At 47.2% G+C, this 27,144-nt stretch overlaps 1 protein-coding gene across 6 annotated transcripts in view; it reads left to right on the top strand.

The window, feature by feature from the left end:
• LOC123275672 (ral guanine nucleotide dissociation stimulator-like) overlaps positions 1-23,967 on the top strand; it is a 46,164-nt gene extending 22,197 nt beyond the window's left edge. For 3 of the 6 annotated variants that reach the window (XR_011503317.1, XR_011503314.1, XR_011503318.1), the window contains 4 exons: positions 2,390-7,579; positions 9,724-9,946; positions 10,305-10,539; positions 11,706-23,967. Coding sequence is in view for 1 of the 6 variants with exons in the window: in XM_070509626.1 (XP_070365727.1) it covers positions 2,390-2,404 (15 nt within the window). In the remaining 5 variants the exon portion in view is untranslated. Of the gene's footprint in view, positions 1-2,389; positions 9,673-9,723; positions 9,947-10,304; positions 10,540-11,705 lie in introns of those variants that run through there. The other 3 variants (XR_011503315.1, XR_011503316.1, XM_070509626.1) reach the window with 3 other exon arrangements.
• The last annotated feature ends 3,177 nt before the right edge of the window (positions 23,968-27,144 follow it).

The following is a 27,144-nucleotide window of genomic DNA, read 5'->3' as shown; positions in this document are numbered from 1 at the left end:
GAGCTATTTCACTTGATCCCATCAATCTTAAGTCTCAGAAGAACAACCCTAACCATAGAGTCAATAACACGATTGTGAATACCCTTTAAGTTGTTCTTTCTTTTGTATGTTCTTCCTGTTCTTAGGGTATGTCTTACTAAGGATGTACAGTCAAATGAGTATTTTAAAGTCACATGGAATAGTTTCTGTCTTTGTGGTCACGCCACAAATCAGTAGATGGCTAGGTTTATTTATTTCAATTTGCTCTTGACTTCTAGGGATTTCTTTTCTGAATATTTCACTTCATTTTATACTTGTATAAGACTACATTCATGGTTTCAAAATCACACCTACAAAGTATATTCAGTGGAGTCTAGCCTCTTCCTTCCTCCTTGTCACGATCCCTTCTTCCCCTTATATGGAATCATTTAAAAATATTTATGGCTTATCTTTTCATTTAGAAAACAATATGGTATAATAATGTAATGATGTACGCAGGCACATATATTTACAGCACATCTTCTTGGATAAATGGTAGCATACCATGCACACATTTCTTTGCATGGTTTTAGGACCACTTTCTAATGTCAAAAATGTTTACATTGGATAGTAGTTCCACTCGGCATTCGTCGATTAATAAAATAAACAAGGACAAAAAACAACAATGCATTTGGTAGTGTTTCTAAGTAAATTTGTTAAATAAGTATATTAATCCCAATGCATTGATGTACAACTAGAAATTGTTAGTCCTCCTGTCTCTTCAGCTTATGATAAATCTACTTGTGCAAATCTTGAGACTCAGGAACCACAGGAGGATTACCACATTTCCATTTTTTTCCTTTTATTTATTTAGGTGTCCCTTTTTAAAAAAGGTAAACTTTTAAATTTTGGAATCACTTCAGATTTACAGAAAAGTGACAGAGATAGCATAGAGAGTTCTCGCATACACTTCATCCAGTTTCCCCTATTGTCAACGTCTAAAATCACACGGTCCATGTGTCCAAGCCAGGACACTAACATCGGTAAATTACTATTAACTAAATGCCAGACTCCATTCGGAGTTCACTAGTTTTTCCACTAATGCCCTGTTTCCAGGATCTGATCCAGGATGCCATATCATTTTTAATGTCTTTCCATTTTTAATTGCCTTAAAAATCTACCAAGGTTAAAGAGTGCTCCCATCTTATAGGCGATAAGGGAAAGAAACCAAATGCTTTACTGGCAGTGGGATGATCACAGGATTTAAGTCCAAATCTGGGTGGAATCTGCTTTTATAAGAGGCAATTTGGTTTAGGGGAAGAAAATGCAGTCTCTGGAATTAGGCAGACCTGGGTGCGGGTCCTAGTTTGGGTTTGCTACTTAGTAGTTGGGGTGTCTTGAGTAATTTATTTAATATCACTGAGGCGTAGTTTTTCATTTTTAAAATGGTAAGCTAAAATATCCCTCACAGGGAATAGGGAAGTTTATAAACAATATATGTGAGGTGTTTGGACTGTAATATATACTCAACAAATGGGCACTGCCATTGTCATAGTGTCAGTGCTGTCAGGCCTAAGATAGCACTTGGGAACTGGGTGTCTGGTCATCTGCCACCCAGAATGCAATTGTCTTGTATACTCAGGTATGTAGTTTTTATTCCAGTGGCTCATTGTGAGGTCAGTACTCTGATATCCAACCTCTGATTAAAGTGACACTACGTAGGGGAAACCCTGTGGCTAGCCATGAAGCATGGTCTGACACAGTGCCAGAAGGTGAGAGGGTAGCACAACGGCCCCAGGCAGGGCTCCCCTCTGCTGTGCACAGGGTGCCCTGGGAGTGGGCATCCGTGGAGGGCACCAACACCACCACAGTGGGGGGCTTTCTGAGGGCCCTTGGTATCTGAACCTGCAGGGACTCATCCATCACTGTCTGGCCCTGTTTCTGAGATGGGACTTTCCACCAACAGGTATTGACATTACTCCGCAGACATCTTACCAGATAAGCATCTAATAAGTTAACATATATATGTGTTATTTCTGAAAGGACTGTTGACACTTTTTAAGTGCTTTCTGACAAGGTTTTTTGGTGACAGAAAACAAATGCTCCTTTGTAGACCATTACTACAGCCTAGAATTCTGGGGAGCGTGTATGTGTGTGCCTGTGTGTGTTTCTTCCTCTTCCTCTTTTGCAAGGATACAAGAGATTTTTGTGTCACTTCCCAAAATAGAACTCAAACGTAAGTTGGTGAAAGAAGCGTGAAATAGGTGAATTGCCATAAGTATAAGCACCAGAAGGAAGCGGGGTTCAGCTGTAAAAGAATTTGTGCTGAGACTGCTGGCGTCTGTTCTGTTAAGGACTAAGGGACCAATTTGGGGGGTGACACAGATGCTCTATTGTCTCAGCACTGACTGCATGCATCTTCTCTCCCCAGGATGGTCACCTCTAGGATGGAGATCGTGTTGCTGGTCACCATTGGGCCCACACTGGCAGATGTAAGCCTGATGGTCATTAGGAAGCTCAACATGGGGTTGGGGACAACATGCTGCTCAGGGATGAAGACGCAGGGCACGTTCTTCCTTCCACGGGCAGGTGAAGCAGTGGCTGGTTTTGAACAGCAAAACCACACTTTTGGGTACTGCTGCTGGTGTTCCAACGCAGTGCCATGGGACATGGAATCCAATTCCACGTCAGCCCAGCCAGAGCGAGGCTGCAGCTCCCTGGGCTGCTGGAAGTGTGCCTTAGCGGCTCAGGCTGCAGGCACAGCTTCCACCCGACTTCAACAGTCTCCTCTTTGCTGCCTCATTGCTTGCTCACCACAGTGGGTCATTTGTCCACACGGCACAGAAGACTGTCTGCATCCTGCCCCCAAGAAAGACAGCATTTTCCTGAGGGGACAGGGTTTTGATTTCCCATGATTAGATTTTGTCACATTACTTGGCACTCTACCAGGTGCAAGGGGTTCTCTAGTACATGAGATGATAATTTTTAAAAAACCTTCAAATTTGATTTTGTGACCCAGCCCCTTCCATGTGACTTTCTGAGTAAGTACCAGCCCACACTTCTGGTTTCAGACGATTCTCACTCATGCTTACTTATTTTTCCCATTGTTGGTAATATCTCCCAGTCACCACAATGCTCATCCATTGTCTGATTCCCAGAACAAAACACAGTTAGAGATTGTTCAGAGTTTTAAAAGAGTTTTATTTTATTCCATTAAAGTTAAAAATAGTACCAGATGTAACAGACTTAGTTAAAAGTCAAAGATTGAAAATAAAACATGTCCTAGTACAGATTGCTAGCTCTGTGGAAACCAGTTCTAACTTCATTTGCAATGGTGATAGGCCTTAGTTGGAACAATTATGGAGGTTATTGGGAGAATGGTCAGGGAGAGGAATGAAGTATTGTCTACGTATCCTCTTCCACCTCAGCATAAACACACACGCACGGAATCACTGTTCTTGAGCCTGGAATGGAAAGCTGAACAGAGAGGAGAAGTCTTAGAGACCCAAGTGGGAACACGCTCAGCCAGAAATTGCTGTCCCTTCTCTTTGCCAGGCTCTGGGCCAGGCATGGGTCGGCAGACATAACCGTGAGCAAGTCAAGGGGCCTTGCCACCAGGAACTCCCTGTCTAGCGAGGCAGACAGGCTCACACAACAATAATTAGAGTACAGAGTGGGGAGACTGACACTAGCAGTGGATACACAGAAGTGTGCAAGCAAAAGAAGGAAGTCTCCAATTTGCCTGGAGTCATAGAAAAGACAACACAGAGGAAATGGCCCCACTCCGGGCCCTGAAGGGTGGATCAGCTGGTGGAAAGAAGTAGAGGGCATTCTGACATCGGGAGAAGCCTGTGGAAAACCAGGAATGTTCAACACTTTTGCATGTCGAGTTGTCCCAGATGGCTAAAGGAGGGGCTGTGTATCGGGGTGGGAGAGAGACACAGCTTGAACGCTGGCTGTGGTCAGGTCCCACATACCTCATATGTCTCTGAAGGATATTCAATATGTCAGTGGAGACAACAGGGATTCAGTGAGGCTTTGTCAGATTTTCATTTTAAAAGTGCTCTTGCAGTAGCAGTAGCTGGACTGACAGAAAAACAAGCTTCAGGAGCCTGTGACTGTCACCAAGAGGAGGCCCCAGGATTCCCAGCCCTGGGACTGGGGGGCAGGGCTGAGGGGTGCAGACTCAGGAGGGATTTCTGAGGTGGAATGGACAGGACGTGACACCCAATCAGAAGGGCCTGGTTGAGAGAGAGAGAAAGGAAGGGGCAGGTGTGACTTGGGTTTGGGGCCAGCATCAGCAGGGGGGAACGGAACGGAGATCCTTGGAACCAGACAGACCCAGCTTCCAACCCCAGCTGTCCTGCTATCAAGTATTGCATTCATGGGCGGGTCACTTTTCAGAGCCTCCATTTGTTCCTTAAAGAAGAGTAATGAACAGGATTCGGTGGGAGCTGATGAGACCCTGGAGGCCTGGGGCAGAGAGATCCGAGGCAGGACGGAGGCTGTCTGTGAGGATTATTGTAGGCAGGCTCAAAGCTATGCCCTGTCACAGGACCGGTGGGTCATGGGAAGAGGGCCTGTGATGAGTACTGTTGAGAGTAGGGAAAGGAATGCTGGCAGGGTCTATGCCAGGGAGGCAGTGGGGGACGTTCCCACTGACAGGATTTGGAGGCTTATGGCATTGGGATGCTGCTGGTCAGGATGCGGTGGTGAGAAAAAGTGTCAGATGCTTGGTAATTGCTACAAATTTAAAGCTACATCAGATCCTACACCAGAGCTCAGTGCAGGAGGAAGAACAAAGGACCCCCAGGCCCTGGGAACTTGAGTTGGCTTTTCTGCCCAAGTACATCGAGGAGTTAACGGGAGAAAGGGGCCCTGTGTGAAAGTGCTCATCAGAGCAGCACAGAACACTGAGAGCCAGGAAGCGGGCTGGAATAACTCCCGTGAAGGAGTAAGGCCGAGCACGCCACAAGCAAGGCTGTGTAGCGAGGCTTGGGGGCCCAACACACCCATGTCAGAGGAGTCGGCCTCCGCAGACCCACTGGGAACTGCTCCTTTACCCCCACAGGGGAAGCCAGTCCAGGCCTCTGAAGAGGAGTTCCAAGTCTCCACCGCACAGAGACCCACCACCAACAAACAGACGCAACAAACCAGCCGCTGCTTCCCACGGCCTCCTGCAGACCCTTCTCGGAGCTGCACGGCCACACTGGGCCTCCACAGTCTAAGAGAAATCAAGGGACTGGAGTGGAGCCAAAGGAGAGCAAAACATGATCCAGGGAGTGAGAAGAGGACCCACGAGGCAAGTTAACGAAACCGGGGCTGATTTGCCTAAAACAGCAAAGAGGAAATGGGAACGGCGTTCAAATTCATGAAGAGGGGCCGGGGTCCAGTTATTTCCCAATTTCAAGAGTACAGAATAACAGGCAAATGGCCTAACTTGCCACGAGAGAGATCAGGTAAATAAGGAGTTTCACAAATGTCTGTACCTCTTGGAAGGGCCTGCCCTGGAGGAACTGTCAAATACGGTTGTCCCCTCTCCCTGGGGGCAGCCTGCTGGAGACTAGATATGAGGCCCTGGCTTGTCTCCAGAGACCCACCAATCGCAGCTCTCCTGGTGCCTGGAGCCTGGCATCTCTTCAGAGCAGAAACCTGACAAGTGTGTGGCCAGCCTGGACCATGGGAGCATCTGTGCTTCCCCTGGTGGGTCTCCCGATCCAGGAACAAGCCTGACTTTAATCCCGTTTTCTCTTTGCTGTGTTCGAGATACAGCCAACAGCAGGTGCCTGCAGGTTCTTTGGCAGCTGGTAGGAAGTGTCTTACACCTTCCGCAAGTGGCAGTTTGGTCTGATCGGTGTGTGTGGTTCCCGGCACAGTGAAGATACTCAGAGAACCCTGGGAGGCTCCAGCTCCCAGGCAGCTCTGCTCTGCTGGCTATGGCTGCTACCGGGCTCACGTGTACTGTCCACCACTGGGAGTTCAGTCCCTCAGCCACCCATTGCTCACGGAAGGAACCGAGTCAAGACACAGAACCAAGCCTGAGGGCCTGCCTCCCCCCGCCCCCAAAACACCACGTAGGAGACGTATTTACCCACAGACAGGATAACAGTGCAGTTTGTTAGTAACCAGGACACTTGTGATAGTGAAGGAGGGGTGCTGTTGATAATCACGCTAGAACAAAACTGCCACCTATGGCCACACAATCTATCACTCATATTCAAAGCTCAAAGATAAGAGGGAGGTGCCCTCGGTATTGAAATTCTTCAGGAATCCTTGGAAGCTAGAAGAAAATACAGAAAAGGAACATCTGTTTTATCAAATGTGTATTAGTTATCTATTGCTGCTTAACAAGTCACTTCCCCATATTAGTGGCTCAAAGCCACATTCATGATGTCCTGCAGGTTCCGTGGGTGGGGAATGCGGGAGCGGCTTAGCCAGACCGTCGGCCTCCGTCAGACACTGCCCTGGCTGCCACCATCTGAAAGCTTGACTGTGGCTGGGAGGTCCACTTCCGAGCTGACGCACTCTCGGGGCTCCTTGGCAAGAGACCTCGGCTTCTCCCTCAGTTCTTCCCCACGGGGCTGCTTGAGTGTCCTCACCACAGGGCTGCTGGTGTCCCCAGAGACACTGACCCGAGTCCCTCAGGCCTGTCCTGATCTCGTCTCAGACTCATGCACTGCCACTGTGGCCACTTTTCCTTCATTAGAATGAGCCACTGAGCCCAGCCCACACTAAGAGGCACGGAGGTGAAGCTTTCCTTGTGGAATGAAACACAGTCTTCAAGTGTTTGGCCATTGTGGTGAGTTCCTGTCTGCCTTTCTCCGAGCGCTGCCTTTTCATTCAGCCTGCCCCAGGGATCCCGGGAAAGCACGGGCGTGTGCAGCCAGGAGGGCTGTCTCAGAAGCTGCTGTTCTGGCCATGCTGGCTTTCCGCTCCTCCCTGGGGTTTTCAGTCACTTGGGGTACTTCAAAGATGGGCTCTCTTGGGAGGTAATGAGTTCCCCATCACGGTAGGTATATAAGGGGAAGTGGGATGGTCAATCGGCAGGTGACACAGATAAGTAGAGATGGGGAGGATTTAGCCTAAGCAACCTCCCGTGTCCCTCCTGACCGAGAGCATCCATGAGTTCCTGATCCCCCCAGGAACATGCTTACTTTGGCATCTGGATGGGCCACATAAGTACCGAGTCTGTGCTGTGTGGTAACGGAGGTGTCAGAGCCAAGAGGGGTTAATCGGCCCAGAGGAGGCTCTCAGGAGCAGGTTTCTGAGGAGGTGAAGGCATGGATTCTTGAAGGGAGAAGATCTGGGAAAAGAAGCGGGTGCGAGGATCAGGAGCTTCAATCTCTCCAAGAGATGGAATTGACACGATTTCCAAAATGGTAATCATGGGGGGTTGTCCATTTCCTTTTGCAGCAAGCCTTGGGAGCTGTGCTTGGAGAGGTCAAAGCTGTTCTGGGAGCCCATGTCTGAAGCTCCATCAACAGGTGGAGCTACAAGGAGGCCGGCCCTTCACTTACACAGAGATCAGCATCGGCTGCCTGTAAAATCCTGGCTTAGGAAAATTGGACTCCATTTTCCACCTGCTGGTACTCAAAGCAGACGGAGCCAAATGTGAGCTTGGGTAAGAGATCAGTGCCCTGTTCGTGGTGAATGCCCAGGCTGTTGAACAAAATAGCACACAGGCACAGGGCAGTTCTGGAGAGGAAGGGACAAGGAGCCACCTATCTGAGATTTCAGGGAGCAGATCCTGGCCTCCGACCCATACCGTCACCTACCAGTCCAGGACCGAATGCCATGCCGGCTCTCACTTACTGTGAGCGAGGAGGCTGGTTCCCACGCAGGGGCCCACCATCTGCCCCAGGGAAGGTCTGCTCTCGGCCCCGCTGGCTGTTACTGAGGAGCGTGGAGTCCTCATGGACATAGCGCCAGCCCGGACTCCCTGCTGCACGGAGAGGGGGACTAGAAGGCTGAGGAACCAGGGCTTGTGGGTGGATTTCCCTTCCTGTCCTCTTCCCCTTGCACTGGCTCTTCTGTTTCATTCCATCAGGAACAAACCAAGGTCAGTGCTGGGGCACATTTAGCCCCTTGGAAAGAGCTCTGCAACTTCCAGGTTTAAAAAAAGAAAATTGGACTCCTACAGTCAAGGCTAGCAGCTGGATATTAAAGATGGAAAAGAAGTGGGTCTTTAGGAGGGAAAGTGTGTAACGCCCAGCACCTATCAGGTCCATTACGAGCGGACAACGTGACCAGTCAGGAGGATTCAAGGGGCCGGAGCTGGACTGTCCGCAAGCTGGTCCGTCCCCTTGACTTCAAAGGAAACAGTGTTTAAGTTTCAGGAGCAGCGTTTCTGAAAGTTCTCTGGAACACAGGGATCAGAACCGCCCCAGTCCCAGTGAAACTGTCCTTCTCAGGCCACCCTTCCTAGGGAGAATCGCCACTGCAAACGCCAGGGCGGGAATTCTCACCACAGCTCAGGCGTCACATCAGCCTTCCATGCTCACAGCCCCCTGGAAGGTTTGCCTCTTACTTTCCCCTAACAGATGTGTCCCCGAAGTCTGGCAGTCAGAAACACACAGGCTGTGTCTGCAGACAGCTCTGGTGGGGGCTCTGACGTACCTCCTAGCTGTGTGACTATGGGAAAGCTACTTAACCTCTCTGTGCTGCAGGTTTTCATTCCGATAGTCAGGATTTTAAAATGAAATAATGCATGGGAAGCACTTTAGCACAATCCTACGATTGTTTGAAGTACATAATAAATGATGTAGCAGTTAACGAACAATCGAATGCTTATTGAAAAGTTTAAGTAGCCAGCTCACACGGTTCGTTTGATAGTCGTGATTTGTCAGTCTGTCCTACCAGACAGAAAAGTCTCTGAGGCAAGCGGGGGTTCTCATTAGTCGGGTTTCTCAAGCCCCTAACACAGCGTTGCTAATTGCTGATGGAGCAAACGAATGAACAAGGAAAGGCTGTGCAGAGCGGGTATGTGGCAGGGCTGGACTGAAGCTGGGGCTGGACCCTAGCCTTGCTTCCAGGAGTGTTGAGATGCCCTGGCACTGACGGGGGCCTCTGGGCCAGTGGGTCCCGCTTTTGGTTTGTGAAGAAGGCCTGCGCCTTATTGAGAGGGTTGAGGGTTCCTGGGCACTGCAGACACGTGGGGGCAGGAGGCAGATGGAACAACAGCCACTTTCCAGTAGGAAGGAATGGTGAGGGAGGGGGTTTCCTCAACTGCGGGCTCTTGGCCCCTGAGACTGGGTGGGAGGGCACAGGACAGGCTGCGGCGGGGCGCTTGGTCCTCTGGCCTGCCTGCACAGTGGAAGCACCTGGGGCTTTGACTCAGGCTCTGCCCATTTGCAGGGATTCCGAGTTAATTAATCTGGGTGGGGTGGTTTTATCTCAACGCGCTTCCTTCTAATAAGTCGCCAAGGTTGGGGATCGCCATAGCCCCCCAAGGTGGGTCGCAGCCCCCCTTGATACAGCCAGCCAGCCCCTTGAGTCTGCGTAACCCCCTCGCTGAGCTCCGGATGGTCCCCAGAGGGCACTGGAGTCCTGACTTCACAGCTCAGGGAGGCTGCAGTGGAGGAGGCGGCGGGGACGCCAGGAACCAGGATTGAGGGCAGGGCCCTCCACGCGCGGCATGCTGCCCACCCCCACCCCCCTCAGCGGTCCCCTGGGTCCCCGGCCTGGAGAGTCCCATTCCAAGGGCGTGGGAGGGCGCCCGGGAATCTGTATTGTTCACACACAAACCCAGATGCTTCTCTGGATCAGGCAAGTTTGGGAAGCATCGCCATGCGCTCTTTCCTGGGTCCAGGCCATGGGAAGGAAACGGGAGTCAACCCGCCCCCGGAAACCTGAAGCACTGCGTCAGAACCGAACGCCCGGAGCCGCCCGCCCCTGAGTCCAGGCTGATTCCTCAGGCCGCCGCCGTCCGGGTCGGTTTTGAGACGTGGGCGGTGGACCGCTTCTCAGACCCGCCACCCGCCTCCTGCAGGTTCGCCGGGAGTCGGGGAGGGATCCGCGAGCCACCGCTCCCCGCCTCCGACTGGGAAGCTGGGCCGGGCCGCGGACCGTGCCGCTGGCAGCCGGCGCCCCGCCCCCGGGGCCGCATCCTCCGGGGTGGGATGCGAGCGCTCCGGGCGCCCGCGCCGCCACCAAGCCACGTCTGCGACGCTGGGCGCGCCGCCCCAGGGAGCCCCGCCCCCAGCCGCCCCGGGCTACCATGTGCCCTCTCTAGAGCCCGCGGGACGTCGCCGGCAGCTGGGTGCGGGGGAGACGATCGTTTGCCCCTGGTAATGAGGCCGGTGACTGTTGGCCGGGGATCCAGACCACTGACCTCCTTCTCTCACCAGGGATCTTCCTCCTCCCGGGCTAAGGCTCAGGCTGGCTCCTGCCAGCACAGCGCGCGCGCACACGGGGGAAAGCTTTGAAAAAATGACGGCGTAGACGAGCTCACCGGCGGCGGGGCTGCGGAGCGGTTGGAGTTGACTCCCTGCAGCAGGGAATCCCTCGGTCCCACGCCCGCTCCCCGCCCGCAAGCTGCGGCACTGAAGGCCAGGGACGAGGGCAGCGAGCGCGCCGCCCGAGGTAAGTCGCCGAGCCCAGGCGGCTCCCCGCCGGCGCCCAGCTCTCCTCTCCCGCCCGCCGCCCGGGATCGTCCGCTGCTGGGGACCTCGCCCCGAGGGGCACCACGCGCAGCACTGGGGCGACGCCAAGTGGCGGGGCTGCCCCGCGAGGGGGCGCACTGGGGCGCAGCTGGGGGGGCCTGAGGCTCCTGGCGGAGGGGACAGCCCCCCACCAGATGCCAATTCCCGGCGGGAGGAGGAGCGCTTGGGTCGGGCCCAGAAGCTGCCTGCGGGTAGCCGGATGGCACAGCCTCGAGGCTGCTGCCCCATCGCCTCCCAACCCTCCCCCTGGGGGTCATTTGCTAGGGTGTCTGTCTATGTCTTGACAGTTATAGTGTTGCCCTGGCTGATGCTCCTCGGGTCATCTTACTGACCCTGTCCCTGAGTGAACGCCCCGCCCCCCAGGCTCTGGGTCGGCCCTCTGGAAGTTTCCTTTCCACCCCTGTCTCCCCCAGAGATACACCTGGGGGACGCGCAGTAGCCACGCAGGTGAGCAGTCCCCTTCTCCGCAGGTAGGCCAGGTGTGTTCCACGCTCTCTATTTGTGAAATAGACACTTTGGTCGACTTCTTTAGTTTTTCTTTCTCTTTTTTAAATTCCGAATTGCTCCCTAGTTGTCTGTGGCGGCCAAATTTAGCAGATTTTTCACGCCTCCCTCCACGCCATCAGTTTCTCACCTATAAAGTCAAGTCAGCCTTGTGTAAAGCGACAGCTCATTTCGAAATTAAACTAAAGTGTGGCTATTATAGCTATTTTATAGATCTAAATTTTCCCGAGTTGTATCTCCTTAAAATTGGGCACCCGTGGATCCTTTCTTTTTGCATAATGAGCACTGACCCAGCAGGTGCCTTTTTAAAAGTTCAGAAGCTTCTCTGGATCTCCGCCACCGCCGCCATCGCCTTTCTGCCGCTAGAGGCGCTGTCGGTCTACCTACGAATGACTTGCTTTGGCCTCCAACTCTCAATTTCTGTGATTCTATGTAACAGGCGTTTACTTTTCAACGACAGGCCTCAGTCGCGAACTGTACCACTTTATGGTACATTTTATTTTGCAATTGCCATTGCTGCCCTCCGCCCCCACCACACGTACAGTAATGTGGCTAAAACCCAGCTCTCATTAAAATCCACAGGGCAGTGAAGACTCATTTGGGAATTAATGATTAAGTAAGACTTGCACAAAGTAATGAAGGAGCAGTAAGAAGGCCAAGAAAGAATACCGCTGGCCATCAAAGAAGTCGATGACCTGCAAATGGAAATAGTGGTAGTCCAAAGTGTTTTGAAAGACTTTTCTACAAATTGGTCCTTTTGAAAGTGTTTTCAGAGAGACCTTTTCAAAACCTGGAACTGAATCTCAGAGTGTGCCTGAGGGATCTCCAACCGGGCACAAGCTCTCCGTGTAAACAGAAGTCCACTGACCCTGGACGGTATTATCTGTTAGAGCCAATGTTTACTAAATCAAGCTAATAATGGGAAATTATTTCATAGAGGGGGACTTTATTATTTTACGACTGCAGCTTTGGTGGAGAGAGCTTTCCCTTAGGATAACTATGATTCGAAATAGAAAACCAGTTAGGCCTAAACGTTTTGAGTGGGTCACAGTTTGTGACATCCCGGGATTCACTTGGATTCTCAGTATCAGCTCCTCGTCAGTGCAGCAGATTGTAGCACTGAGATTATTTCAGAATCCAAGCATTTCATGAGAGATTCTTCGTGTTGGCCAGAGACAAGGGAGGAGGCTACTTGTTGAAGACAGAGCATATTCCTGGGTTTGTCTCTCTGTGTGTTACCCTGAGTCCAGAACATTCACCTGCCTGGTGCCCTTCAGTGGCATCTCAGTCCTAACAGGTCCAAAACAGAACACTGGATTCCAGACCCTCCATTCCTGAACCCGTTCCTCCCCCAGAATTCGCACCTCAGTAACAACGTCCTCTGCCTCCTCAAGATGCCTCATAACACCTGGAAAGCCATCCCCGGGAGGCTCCCCTTTCCCTCTGTAAGGCACTAACCTCCAAAATGTGTTCTATCTACCCACCTGCCCCCATTTCTCCCATCTTGGCCACGTTTTTTTCCTTTTCCTCTCTTCTGCAGAAGCCTCTTACCCCTGTTGTCGTATCCTCTTAACTGGTCTGCTGGCTTTCTCTCTTGCCCTGCCCAGCGCATTCTTGCCAGCACCACAGCCAGCGTCATCATTGTCCATCATGAGTTGACTCCTGCTGGTTTCTTGTTTAAAACTCCCCATTGGCTTTCTGTGGTTCTTAGGGCGATCCAAACCTCTGGATAACCCAGTCTCTGTTCTCCTCTATGATCTGCTTTCTGACCATTCTCCCCCTTGCTCATTCTCCTCCCGCCACACTGGCTTCTCTTCTTTCCAACTTTCCAGAGTAATATTGCCAACATTTTAAAAAACAAAGTTCCATGTTTGCACTTGAACACTTTGCACGTACTGTTCACAGTTGAGCTGCAGTGTCCTATAATTCTATTTCATCCCTCTTACAACTTGTTGTTTTTCCTACAGTTAGTAATTGCTTTCTGTTTTTGTTTTTGTTCCTGTTTGGCTTTGTTTCCTGTGTCCCAATCTTTACCTCTGCACTTTCTGGGAGAATTGTTAAACTCTTTTCAGTGTGATCAGACACACAGGGAATTACCCATTATCTGTTTTCCTTGGCGGTCTCTCTCCTGGAGCCCTTTATCCACCTGCTCCAATATAAAACGGGGACTTTCAGGCACGCCATACGGCTGCCCTCTCTGGACTGCCCTCTCTCCGAGGTGCTAGGAATGCCTCTGTGTCCTTTCTGAGTTGCATCACCTGTTTTCTGAGCATCATAATTTTCTTTTTTTTAGTTTATTCCTTAATTTTGTGGAGCACATCTTCTAGTAACTACCTGAGGTGTGAAGTGTGTGGGAGATAAAATTTTTTGATAACTTGTTTGGAATGACTTCGAATGGAAATAATAGAAAACCTGACTACAGCAATTTTCATTCCTTTTTTTCTTTGCCTTTAAGTGAGAAGCAGTTGTGAAGTAAGCAGTGTGGAAGCTGGTGTAGTGAGTCAGGATCTGATAATAGCAGGGACCCAGGATCTTACTTTTGTTTGCATCTGCCATACTTACGTGTTGACTTTTGCCTTTATGCTTACTGACTCCTGGTGTCATGATGGCTGCTGTGGCCCTTGGCATTATATCTGTATTCCAGGCAGTAATAGGGCAGAAGAGGCAAAAATCAGAGTCAGTGAAATCTATTTTATCGGGAGAATAAGAACATTTCCAGAAACCTTCGTAGCAGATTTTTTTCTTGGCCTTACTGTGGCACAGGGCCACTGCTACCCACATGGGAAGATAGGAAAGGAAATAGCTGTACACATTGTTGTTTCAAACAAAACAGGGTTCTGCGAGTAAGAAAGAAGGTTGGGATGTGTGTCTGCTACACTTTGCATGCAAATATGTCTATGTGTTGCACCCTTGACAGCTGGTTTGTTTAGGTATAAAATTCCAAGGTGGAAGTCGCATTTCCTCAGTATTTTATGACATCTCTTCATGGTCTCTAGGCCCATTGCTGCTTGAGTAGCTGGTGGCACTCTGCCAATCCTTGGAATTAGCCTGTTTGTTTCTTCTGCAAGCTTTTCTCCTCTTTTGATCCCTGGTATTTCCACATTTCATGATGGTGTGCTTTAGCTAAGTGCTTGTCAGTGCTGTGCTGGGGACTCTGCGGCCCTTCCTGTGAAAGCTCATGCTGTAAGGTCCCGGGATAATTCCATGTATTATTTCTTCAGTTACTTCTTCCTCACTGTCCTTATCCTGCTTTTTCTGACACTGCTATCAGCTGGATGTCCCAGATCCCTGACAGCATCCTCTAATTTTCTTACGTCTTTTTCATGTTTGCATTTTTGTTCTACTTTCTGGGAGAGTTTCTTTAATTTCCTTTCCCAACCCTGCTATTCAGGTTATTTGCTTCTGCTACCAGATATTTAATTTCCAAGAGATATTCTTGTTCTGTGAATGTTTCTTTTTTTAGTGTTCTATTCATTTTCCTGGGTGCAAGAATTCTCTAAACTCTTGGAGTCGTTCATTTTTATTTTTTAGGCATTCTTTTGCTGACTTCATTCTCACTAGTAGCTCTGAGTTTCCTCCCCCCAACCCCACCTCCCCCCCCGCCGTGACTTTTCCAAACGTCTGAATTTCAGCTCTCTGTTTATATTTAAGAAGGAGACACCGAAGAGCTGATTGAAAGTTCTCTGTGCTTCAGAAGCACACATTTGGCACAGGGACCTTCATGCATCGCTGACCTTCTCTGTTTTCTTAGGCTGGTCTGGTTCCCCAAAGAAGAACCCTGAAGCCTCCTGCTGAGGATTTAAGCTGGATGCAGGGCCTGTGAGCTGACGGGATCAGAGTTCAAGTGGATGTCTCACCCTTAAGTGTGCTTTGTGGTTCTTTAATCCTTTCGTTTTCTGGTTGGCACCTTGCTCCCACCCTCCCTCGAGCTATGACTGGGGTCCCTGAGTGCAGATCTTCCCTGCCTCAGTGTCTCCAGAAAGTACATCTCCTAGTCTGTGGGACACGGGGGTCAGTCGGCCAGCTCTGCTGGCTTGGCAAGGGACCTGGGGCTCTGCTTCTACTTGGACGGCCCCTAAGCCCAGCCTGTGGTGGCCCCAGAGATGCCCCCAGTCTGCCATTCCCAAGCCTTTCTGGGATGCTGCTTCAGCCATCTCACCCTGCTGATGGCCCCCCACCTGGAGACGGGGTTCCTGCTTGCTCTCCTCTGCTGAGTGGATAACCTCTTCCGTCTTCCAAAGCTCGGTCGCTCTCTCTTCTCTCCAACTCTTTGAGTGTTTTATGGTGATTATTAGGATTCCTTATGGTAGGGTCTCAGGAGGGCGTGCAGATGACCCTGAGGGTCCGCCGTGTCCATGAGCGATCAGCCCTGCTGTTGTGACCATGCTCCCCAGACGGACACGGTTCCTTCTCTCACTTCTCATTCTGCTCTTTCTGTTCCTGCCTGTGGAAACAAACATCACATCCATTTTTAAATGCTTCAAAACTTTCTTTTAAAAATCTATAAATACAGTTAACATAGACCTAATTGGATAGATGTTACAGCTGCGAAAAGTAAAGGCTCTTTTAAGGAATGCAACTACATCACCTAAAGAAGCTGAGCGTTTTTCTTCCTGGCATAGATGATGCTGTAATGAACTCATTACAGTTGCAAAAAAATTTTGTTTTGTATCAGAATGTGTTCCAGAGGCCTTTTAAGCTAAATTGTTCCTACAGTATGATTTACCAAGACAGGTGAGAGAAACATTTTCCAATGTTTCTTCTGTACCAAATGGCTGGCCCTGGGGCCCTGTGACCCCCGGAGCTGTACTAACCAGCTCCGTAATCTGTTCAGTTTTCTAATTATCAGCTCTCTGGCATGGAGAAAGTGAAGCAGATATAATCTAGACGCAATGTTTTAGGAAACAGTCTCCGTAGCTGTTTCTCTCTGTGTGTTTAGTATTTTATTAAACTTAACGTTCTTATCCCAGCACTTGTTACTTAAAAAGGCATGAACTGATTGCTTCCCTGCCGGGAGCTGTCTGCAGACCTTGGCGGCACGGTCTCACAGTCCTGGCGGAGGAGTCCCGCAGCCTGTCCTGTTAGTGCCCTTGCCGTGCAAAGGAGGGACGTCGGCTTCGGCGGGTGAGCCTCTGCTAAGAGGCAGGTGCAGGCGCTCCCCAGCCTGTGTCATGACGCAGACGGGGTCTTAACAGGCCGTGGTAGACATTTTGTAATCTTGTACTCTATCTTTGGGATACTTATCATGTCTATAGCAATGAGATTGTAATTTCATTGGGTTTTAAATAGAATGGCAAGGTGGTTCTGATAAACTTTGTCAATTGAACTGTGTGCACTGAATCTCACGCTTTGTGACAGGCTGCCGTTTCCATCCCCACACTTCCTCCAGCTCGTTCTTCATTCGGCTTCCTTGTGCTTTGTTTAATGCCCAGAATACCTTGCCTCCAATTGCTAGATGGGATGGAGAAGCCAAATAATTCAGCATCATATTGATATTTTTTTATCCTTTAAGCTTTCATGTCATCCCAAGGCTACATTATGAGCTCAGCTTCCAGGCAACTGCTTAAAAATTCAGGCCATCTCCTCGGACTCACCCTGGACCTTCCGGCCGTTCACCTGCTCCTGGGAGCTGGGGCCGCTGGGGCAGTCTCGATGGGCCACTCTGGGGACTGCTGAGGGACCCTGCCACGCCATCCCTCCGTGGGCCGTGCTGAGTGCCGCCCTGCAGCTTGACCAAAAGATTCCTCGTTTTGTGTTTTGCTGTATTTGTAATTAAAGCCAGGATAGGATTTAAGCATTTCTCATGAGGTCTATGCTCACATGTATCTGAATGTCATCTGAGAACCTGATTTGGCTCTTTTGCTTTTGTCTTTTAAATCCTGGGTTTTGGCAGTGATCTTGGGCGCCCGCACTGGAATCAGAGTCTGTGTTAACTCTCAGAGTGCAGCTGCGCCCGCGATGCGTTCCTGAAGTGAGGCATGCCAAGGAACTTCTGAACTAAAATCATTTTTCCAGCCAATTTCAGTATAATTTGAGATATTATCATGGAAAAGATGATTGAAAAACAATTTTGGTCCCCATCACCCATTGTCTCATAAAATGTGAAATATTTTAGAAGTTGAAAAAAGGACACTTATACACATGTTCTTGCCAACCAGATTTTACTAAATATACGCTTCAGAAGTACTAAAACTTAAGCCGTGAGATGTTAAAGATCTATTTATCAGAATCCCTGTCTCCCTCCCCATTTGATTCCTCCTCCTGCAGAAGCAACCACTGCTCCTAAGTTGGAGGTTTCATGTGCATATGCAGAGCCCTAATCAATACTTGATATTGTTCTTGCATTTAAATATTATGTAAATGTACCCTACTATATACAACAGCCTTTGCCACTTGTTTTTTTTTAAATCGATATGTTTTTAAAGACTTATTCATGTTGATATATGCACTTGCTTTGTTCCTTTTTTTTGAGGAAGATTAGCCCTGAACTAACATCTGCTGCCAATCCTTCTCTTTTTGCTGAGGAAGACTGACCCTGAGCTAACATCCATGTCCATCTTCCTCTACTTTATATGTGGGACACCTACCCCAGCATGGCTTGTCAAGCCATGTCATGTCCTCTCCCCAGGATCCAAACCAGTGAACCCCAGGCCGCTGAAGTGGAACATGCGAACTTAACTGCTGCACCACTGGGGCGGCCCCGCTTCATTCCTTTTAACTGAATGACTAAGCCATAAAGTGTGCACTCCTCTGGTGATAAACATCTGTTTTCCCCAACTTTGTGGTGTTGCTGTGGTGGAGGATACTTGCACCTCTCTGTGTACACACCGGCGTGAGCTCTGGGGAGTCTGTTATAAATGAGTGGTTGAGTTGTAGCCCATTTTCTCCTTTAATGTATTTTTCTCTGTTGCTTTCTAAGTTGCTTGTACCAATTTAGATGCCTGCTGGTTCTGGTTACCCACGTTTTTTCTAACGTGACATTTTCAGCCTAAGTGGCGCCAAGCTGAACTGAAATATTTCATTGTCCCCACTGTCATTTTCCTATTACTGGAGACTCGCAGACTCTGTGTTTATATTGTTCTTTGTGTTTCTTCTTTGAGTTACTTATTCTCATCATTTGCCCATTTTTCTTTTTAAATTTGGTTCAAGAAATCCTACTCTCTTTCCTAAGCTCCAAAAGAGATTTTTTATCATTTCTTCTAAATTTTAACTTTTCGCTGCTCACGTTTAGTATAACTGGAATTTATTGTTTATTGCATGGGGTCAGCATCTATTTTCCCCCACATAGGTGAGATGACCAGTCATCCTAGTGACATTTGTTGAGTCCTTCCCCCACTGATAATACCAAGTATAGACAGGTGTGCTTCTGGGTTCCTAGTTCTGTTGGACTATTGATTTATGCCCTGCCCAGTATCAGTGGTTTCAGTGTTCTGTAATTTAACCTAAGCCTTAAGGGTTTAGATGCGTTGTTGTGTCGAGGACAGGCACTGAGGTCAGCTTGCCAGGCTTTGCATATCAGCTCTGCCAGCTGGTTCCTGACATGGGGCCTTGGGGAGGTGATTAACCAGGCTGTGTTGTGGGGACTTCCCCGGTGTGAGCACTGAGAATCCCTTGTCCCAGGACCCCATCAGTGCTGGGCACACAGTAAAGATCGGTCCCCCTAAACCTCAGACAAATGATGTCATCTTTCCCCCAGTGTCTCCCTCTAGGAAATGGCAATGATACTGGTATCTGCCCCACAGGGCTGCGGGGAGGATTAGTGAGGTCATACAGGGAAAGGGCCGCGACCAGCACCTGGCCTGGGCTAAGTGCTGAAAAAAGTTCATTTCCCTTCCTCCTCTCCCTTCCTCCTCTTTAAAATTGTCTTCACTATTCTTGAACTGATAGAATTTCGTATGAACTTTAGAATCTTCTTGCTGAGTTCTCCATAATACCCTGTGGGAACTTATAATTTGGGGGAAAACTACATCCTCACAACATCAAAGCTTCATGTCAGGGCTCGCCCCGTGGCTGAGTGGTTAAGTTCACGTGCTGCACTTCAGCGGCCCAGGGTTTGCCACTTCAGATCCTGGGCGTGGACCTACACACTGCTCATCAGGCCGTGCTGTGGCAGCATCCCATATAGAAGAACTAGAATGACCTACAACTAGCATATACAACTATGTACTGGGGCTTTGGGAGGAAAAGAAAGGCAAAGATTGTCAACAGATGTTAGCTCAGGGCCAATCTTCCTCACCAAAAAACTTTTAAAAAAAGCTTCATGTCATGAATATGGTCATTTCTTTCTTTATATGTTTCCTTTAATGTTACTCAATGAGTTTTAAATAATTTCCTCTCTAAAATTCTTGCACATCTTTGTAAGATACATTTCGCGGTATCCTAAGTACCTCATAGATTTGTTGTTATTCTGAGTGGGTCACGATCTAGTTTAGATTTTAACTTTTAAAAATAGAAAATTTTAGGTTTATGCGGAGGGAGACAGACTGGAATAATGAACACGCGTGTCTATTACTCAGCTTCTACAAGTTCCAGCTCCCAGCCATTCTTGTTTTATCTGTGGAATTGTATCTTTTTTAAAAGTTCTAGTTGGTGTTATCTTTTCAGTATAAATGAGTGCTATTGATTTCTGTATTTTGATTTTGACTGCAGCAGCCTTGCTCCATTTTTGTTAGTTCTAACAGTTTGAGGATTGGCTTCATAGAGCTTCTAAGAGAACAATCACCTGAAAATGACAGTGAATCTTGTTTTTCCCTTTACAGTTCTTATGCCTTCTACTTCTTCTATTTTTCTTCGTTTGTTGGCTAGCACCTCCACTACAATGATGAGCAAAAGTGGTGATTCCAAGTGTCCTCGGGGCTTCTTTTAACTTTAAGGAGAATAACTTTTGCTTTCACCACTGATCAAGAAGTTTACTGCAACATTTTGTTTGATGCGTTTTATCATTTTACCATTTCCCTGTACTGCAAGTTTGGTAAAATGTTTGCTGGTTAATTTTTCGCACTTTTCCTCCCCATCTGTAGGTGTGAGCACTTGTTCATTTGGTGCTGATTCCCTACCCGCCCGGGTTCCTAGCGTAATGCACTTATGTTAGTGGATTTCATGTCGTTAAGCCATCCTGAATAGTTAAGGTAAATCCTCCATGACTTGGATGCTTTGTTAAAATACAATGTTGGATCCCATTTACTAAGATTTCGTTTCAGATTTTAGCCCAATTATAGGGCAATGTTCATAACAACGTTGGTCTCTAATTTTCCGTTCTCCAACTGTCTTTGTTTAGTTTTCATTTCAAAGCTATACTGTTAGCCTCATAAAGTGAGTTAGGGAGGTTCCTTCTTGGTCTGTTCCTAGGACAGCTTATGGATAAGAGGTGATTGTTTTCCCAACAGTGGTTGGAACTTGTCTAACTATCATTGGAGCGTGGTGCTCTTTCATCAGAAACCTGACACTTGATTCACTCTCCTCCATGGTTACAGTGCTATTCATATTTTCTCTTTCTTTATGAAAGAACTTTGTTGCATTTTTCTTTTGTAGATCTCTTTTATCTTTGTTTTCTATGTCATTAAGTGTGTCCCTTTTTTCTGCTTTCCTAGAGCTTATACTATTGTTCTGTTTCCAGTTCTCCTTTCTTCTTTTGAAAGGTTATCTCTGTCATTTTCAATCATCCTTCTCTTCTGTTATATCCACACGGGGGACATTTTCCCTCCAATTCCTGCTGTCACTGGTGCACACATTTTGTTTTCAGTTTTGTGTTATCCAGTCCAAAATAGTCTATAAACTGTATATGATTTTACGATATAAAGTTATTTAGACACGTTTTGGTTTTGTTTTGTTTTTCAGACTGGCACCTGGGCTAACAACTGTTGCCAATCTTTTTTTTTTTTCTGCTTTATCTCCCCAACCCCGCCCCCCTGTACACAGTTGTAGATCTTAGTTGCAGGTCGTTCTAGTTGTGGGATGTGGGACGCCGCCTCAACGTGGCCTGACGAGCGGTGCCATGTCCGCAACCAGGATCCGAACCCTGGGCCGCCACAGCAGAGCGCGTGAACTTAGCCTCTCGGCCACGGAGCCGGCCCCTAGACACGTTTTGATTGGTGTATATGTATGTGTTTCACTTTCCAAATACTTGGAATAAGGTCAATTATCTTTGTTATTGATCTCTGGTTTTGGTGCACTGCTGTCAAAGAAAGTGATCTGTGTCCTGTTGACTCTCGTATGTTTGAAGTTTTCTTTATGAGCTAATGCATGGTTAAATTTTGTAGAAATTACATGTGTGTTTGAAAATAATGAGTCTAGAGTTCTACATATGTCAATTAGATTAAGCTTGTTACCTGATGTCAAATCTTCTATCATGATGAATATTTGTCATTCAATATTTCTGTTTCTAAGAGAGGCTTTAAAAATCTAATGTAATCATGGATTTTCCATTTCTCCTTGTAATCTGTCTGCTTTTTCATTATACATTTTGAGGCTGGCTTGTTGACTCCATTCAACTACATACAGCTTCAGATTTGCCTAAGGCAAATATTGCTGTGTCGCTTTTATTTGATTAGTACTTCTCTGGTATATCTTTTCCTATATCTTTACTTCCAAATTTTCCATGGTGTTATATTTCACATGTGTCTGTTATAAACAAAATAGGCCTGGAGTTTTTAATCTTTATAATTACTGCCTTTTAACTAACTAGTTTTATCCATTCACATTTATTGTGACCTTTAATATTTTTGAATTCTTCTTCCATTTTATTCTCTATTTACCATTGCTCTTTTTAAATAACTTTTCTTTTTTCTATCTCCTATTATATTACTGAAGGACTATTTATGCCTACTTCTCTCCGGCTGTATTAGCTTAGAGGTTAACTATTCTGTCTCCACATTTTCAGTAGCACTGTTAAAGTTTTAACATTTGCACTTCAGGTAACAGATCTAAAGGTAATCAATAATTCTGGCCTCCCCCCAAACCTTTCTACAGGCTGAGCATGCTGGAGTGCCTTTATTGCTCCTGCCATTTATCATTATTGTTGGCTACCATTTTAGTTCTACCATTTTGAAACGTATCTCATCAAAAACCACACTGGACTGGTGGTGCTCTCTGTTTTTGTTTCTCATGGCCCAGGCCTGTTTTGATTTATCCCGTGTAGCAAGCTCCTCTTCTCCACCACGGCTTCTGGGAAACCTCTTCTGCCTTCTGGATTCAGTTTGCCTCTCACCTAAGTAGTGTTGCATTGAGGTCTATGAGTAGCAAATTCTGTGTATTTGTCTGCTGGGAGAATGTTTGTTCGCTCTTTCTCATGAGTGTATACAGAACTCCAGGGGACGGTTATGTTCCTTTGGCGGATATGACCTGCGGGATCCCGGGCTCTGCTGTGACTGCTGAGAAGACTTTAGTTTAAGGATGGTTCTTTCACACTAAACCTGCTTTATTCGGTGATTGCTTTTAAGGTTGTTCTTTGTTCTTTTGTGGTTGTGTAGTTTTATTGTTATTTGATGTGGATTAATTTTTAATTTATGTATATCTGGCTTTGTGGGGCTTCTTAAATACAACCAATTATGGAAAGTTCTTAGCCATTATCTCTTCAATTGCTGTCTTGTGCTTATTTTCTCTAAGCCTCCTTTGGACTTTTATTATACAAAATTGGACCTTATCATTTAGTCATCCTGTTTTTAATGTCTCTTTGTCTCTTTATCACGTTGCTTTATATTCCAGGTGATGTGTCCAAGTCTAAATGCCATTTCACAGTTCTTTCTTGAGCTGTGACTAAATTGCTGTTTAAACTCTGTATAGACTTACTTTGCATTTTTGAATACCTTTAATTTTTCATTTATAGAATTTTTATTTTTTTCTTTTTCAATTTTGCTAGATATTTTAAAAATAACATCTTTTCATGATCTTTCTTTATGGTTTCTATGTATTCTTCTTGGTCTTTAAAACTTTGGACATACATGATGGGAAGAGAAAATCTATGATAATACAGAAACAATGACCAACCCATCACTAGTGAAAGCTTCTAGTGACAAGACTGTGGACTCCAAGCACCATTTCTCATTAACTGCAACCAGGGCTCCTTGGAGAAATGGCTGACTCTAGGTCTGGGACAAGCAATGTAGCAGGTGAGCCTGAAAATCTTGTCGTATCCAAAGATAGGAAGCCATCAACCATAACTCGAGTCTTGTGAAGAGGTCTTAGGATCTAACCTGACTAGGTTCCCATTAGTCAAAGATGGAGCAATTTGAGCATCAAAACTAATAACAGTGACTTGAAAGACACCAAAATATTTGTACAGTCATGCATCACTTAACGACGGGATACGTTCTGAGAAATCCATCCTTAGCCAGTGTTGCCCTTGTGTGAACATCACTGAGTGTACTTACACTAACTTAGGTGGGATAGCCTCCTTCACACCTAGGCTCTACGGTACGAATCTTTTGGGACCACTGATGTATATGTGGTCTGTCATTGATCCAAACGTCATTATGCCAGGTGTGACTGTATTCAGGAATTGACTAGCATGGATTAAAAAAGGCAAACAGAAAACATCCCTTTGGTGGCTCAGGATGCCAGAGAACCAACATCGTCTGTGCAAAATGGGTTAATGAAAAGAGAGATTCAAGCATTTATCCTGAACCCTACCTTAGGGTATTCAAACAGTTGACGAGAGAAAGTCTCCTTATAGAAATTGGCCAGGTAATGAATGAAGAAGGATCCAATTCTTTCTACTCCTCTGTTTTTTAATACTCAGCCTTTCCATAATAAGATGGATTTTAAAAGAGTCTAATTCAGACAAATAATGTGCCAAATATAACAAAATGTTAATTATTAAATGGGTTGATGGATGTATTAGGGTAGTTATTACCCTTTTCTACTTCTCCATGTGCTTGAAAAGGTTTCTACTTAAAACTAAAAAGACTTTCACTGGGAAAAACTGAAGTAGGTGCTCACGCTTCAAAACATGGGAGTCACTGTAGAAAAGACTGACGTACTTGCTGTAACAATTATTGATGAAAGCGTATGTGCAGACACCATATTAGACAAATTCAGATGTGATCACCTTGTTGTTAACACCAGTGTTAATCAGCAGGAAGTGAGGTCCAGGGAGCTGTCGCCCAGAGTCACAGGCTGTGCCTGCGGTCAGTCCCAAGCCGATCTCTACCTGTCCTGTGATCTTCCTGGTTCTGGAACATTTACATTTCAGAATCACATCATTTTTCCGGTTTATTGTTGATCATTCCTATGACTTGGGGATGCTTTCTGTGTTCTAGGATGTCAAGTGATAACATTCTGTGCTGTGTGTTTGTTACTTGATTTTTGACTTTAAAATGTGTCATTGGGTTATAACATACATTCAGAGAATTGCGTGAATATGAAGTATGCAGCTGCACGAGTGTCACTTATGTCTTGTGGACAGGTTTCTGGAACCCCTCTCCCTGGCCCGATGGGTGAATCTAGCCCACAAACTGCATAGGCATTAAGTCAGTCCAATGACACCCACGCTGTGCTGCGCAGTAGCCGTGCAGGCCATCTTCAGCCTGTGTCACACGACCTTGTGTCCCCACGTCTCATGACTGAAGACCCCAGTTGGACCTCTGCAGAGCAGGAAGAGGTGAAGGGCAGCTCGCTCTCACCCTCCCCCACTGCATTGCTTAGAGATTGTGGGAATAATTAACGACCCTGGTCCTCATCTCCCTCCGCACGTAGATAACATCAGCTTCTCTGAACTTGTTTGATGTATGACTGAAGATGCTTTTTATGTCACCCAGATGCACCGTATCCTTTCTGACATAGATGAAATCTAGTGGCAAGTTTTTTCCCTCTTCTCCTCTTCCCTGCACGTACACTGTTGGTAAAAGAGACAGAAGCTGCCCTTCACCTCACACCCTCGGAGCAGTCCCATCAGAGCACCCTGTGGAACTGGTTCTCGGGGTCCCACTCCTCACCCCAAGTATTGAATGAACTCCGTCACCAATATCACCTGCAGCTTTCTCTCAGTTGACACTATTTAACCTGTGTACCACCTCCCGGGGCAGGATGTAGAATATTTCCCATGCCTCCACCCCTTGTGCCCCTCCCTTGTCACAACCCTCCTCCTGGGAAATGGCTATGCTGAGGTCTACCACCAGAGATAGAAGTAGGATCCTAGTGGGTGGTCTTTTCTGTCCTGCTCTTTCACTCATCATGATGTCTGGGAGAGTCACACTGTTGCTGCAGGTGGCAGGAGCTTATTGCTTTTTGTTGCTGTGTAGTATTCCATCATGTGAATATACTCAAGTTACTTATCTATCCTATTTGATGGAAAGTTGAGTTGTTTCCAGTTCTCCACTATTGTGAGTAGACTGGCGATGAACATTCCCATAAGAGTCATCTGGCAGATGTGTGCAGCCACGTGTCATGGAATAAACCCCGGGTGGAATTGCTCAGTCAGAGGAAACCAACCATGTTTACCTTTGGGAGGTCATGGGCAAAGCACTTCCAACAAGGTCCTCACAACTATGACTCCCGCCAGCAGCAAATGAGAGTCCCTGCTGCTTCATCTTCCCAGTGACACAGTTGTCACTGTCCTTGCCATTCTGCTATCAGCATTTAGGAACCTCCTCCAAACTGTCCTGTGTTCCTCTGCAGAGTCAGTGTGCCCTCCTGTGGCTCGCACAGCATCTTCTCCATCTCTGCCACAGCTCTTGCCATCTCTGGTGGAGCTTTGCTTCCTCTGTGTCTCCCCTCATTAGAATCTAACTCTCCAGGGGCAAGGGCGGTGCTCTCTTCTTCTTCTTCTTGATATTCCAGGAGCTTACACAGGGCCAGGGACACAGTCGTGGCTCAGAGTTTGATTCAATGAGTAAATGAATGAGTGGATGAATGAATGAATCAGTCAATTAATCAATATTCTGAAGAAATTAAAACCTACTTACCTGGCGGGACATGGTGCACATTTTATATAAACAACTAAGCTCTTTGGGCCACGCGAACCTCTCTCCAGAGCCGTACACACAGGAAGAATTTTTGGCCTGAAATTCAGAGAGCGCTCAGGGATGGGGAGAAGCTTTCATCTCCAAGGCCTCATTTGCACTGGGCCTGCAGCACAGAGGAGCAGGACTCGGTGCCAGGATGGGGCTGCCCAGGCTGTGCTGAGCTTGGATAGTGTGGATCTGCTTTGCAAAGCCCACCTCTTCCCCTCGAGCGACCGGATCCCCAGGATCCCAGGAAACAGCATGTGCATGCCCTTCCGTTTCTCAGTCGCTGCCGAGACCAGCAGGCTCCTCCGTGTCCGGGCTTGGTGGGCTACAAAGGCTACGCCCGCCCTGGCCCCACCTCTGAGTTCAGGGATTCCCAGCCGTGACCTCGGGGTCCAGATGCACGTGCCCAGAGAGGAATGATCATGGAGATGCAGTTTTGGTCTCCTCTAATAGACAGGTCTGCCTGTCTATTATGTATAATTTATTATATTTTTATATATATAATATATAAATTATATATAAAATATAATTTACAAATTATATTTATATAATTTATATAATATATATAATTTATAATATATAGTAAAATATAATAATTTATATATAATATAAAGGCTGCCATTTGTATAATGGGAGATTGAGAGTGCCCTGCTGTGTTACAATAACCTGAGCGCCTGTGGAGACAATTCTAACCACCAACAATTCAAAGGCAAAGCCCGTCGTTCAGGACAACATTTGGTTTTCATTGAACTTCTGCATTGTGATTACCCCAGTGGACTGATATCTGCGACTTTTGTTATGAGCTGTTTAGGAGCATTTTGACATGTAGGGGGTGCTGCCGAATGGAAAACAAATGTTCAAAGAGATGAGCACTGAGAAAAGCAGAGTTCTGAGAGAGAGACCGTGGGCACTGGCATGAACGTCATTCTAGTCTCACCAGGGTTTCTTCAAGTCACACTAGCCTGGAGGTGAGAAGAGGCAGAATTCTTACTGCATTTATCTAAGGGTTTACTGCATTGTCTCTACTGGCTCCTGAGGGCACAAGACTCAGCCCTTTACTTCCAGGTGGCCCCTAG

This window comes from Equus asinus, chromosome 5 (genome assembly GCF_041296235.1).
Source record: "Equus asinus isolate D_3611 breed Donkey chromosome 5, EquAss-T2T_v2, whole genome shotgun sequence".
In the NCBI taxonomy this organism is placed as follows: domain Eukaryota; kingdom Metazoa; phylum Chordata; class Mammalia; order Perissodactyla; family Equidae; genus Equus; species Equus asinus.
This window is presented reverse-complemented; position numbering and strand designations above follow the sequence as displayed.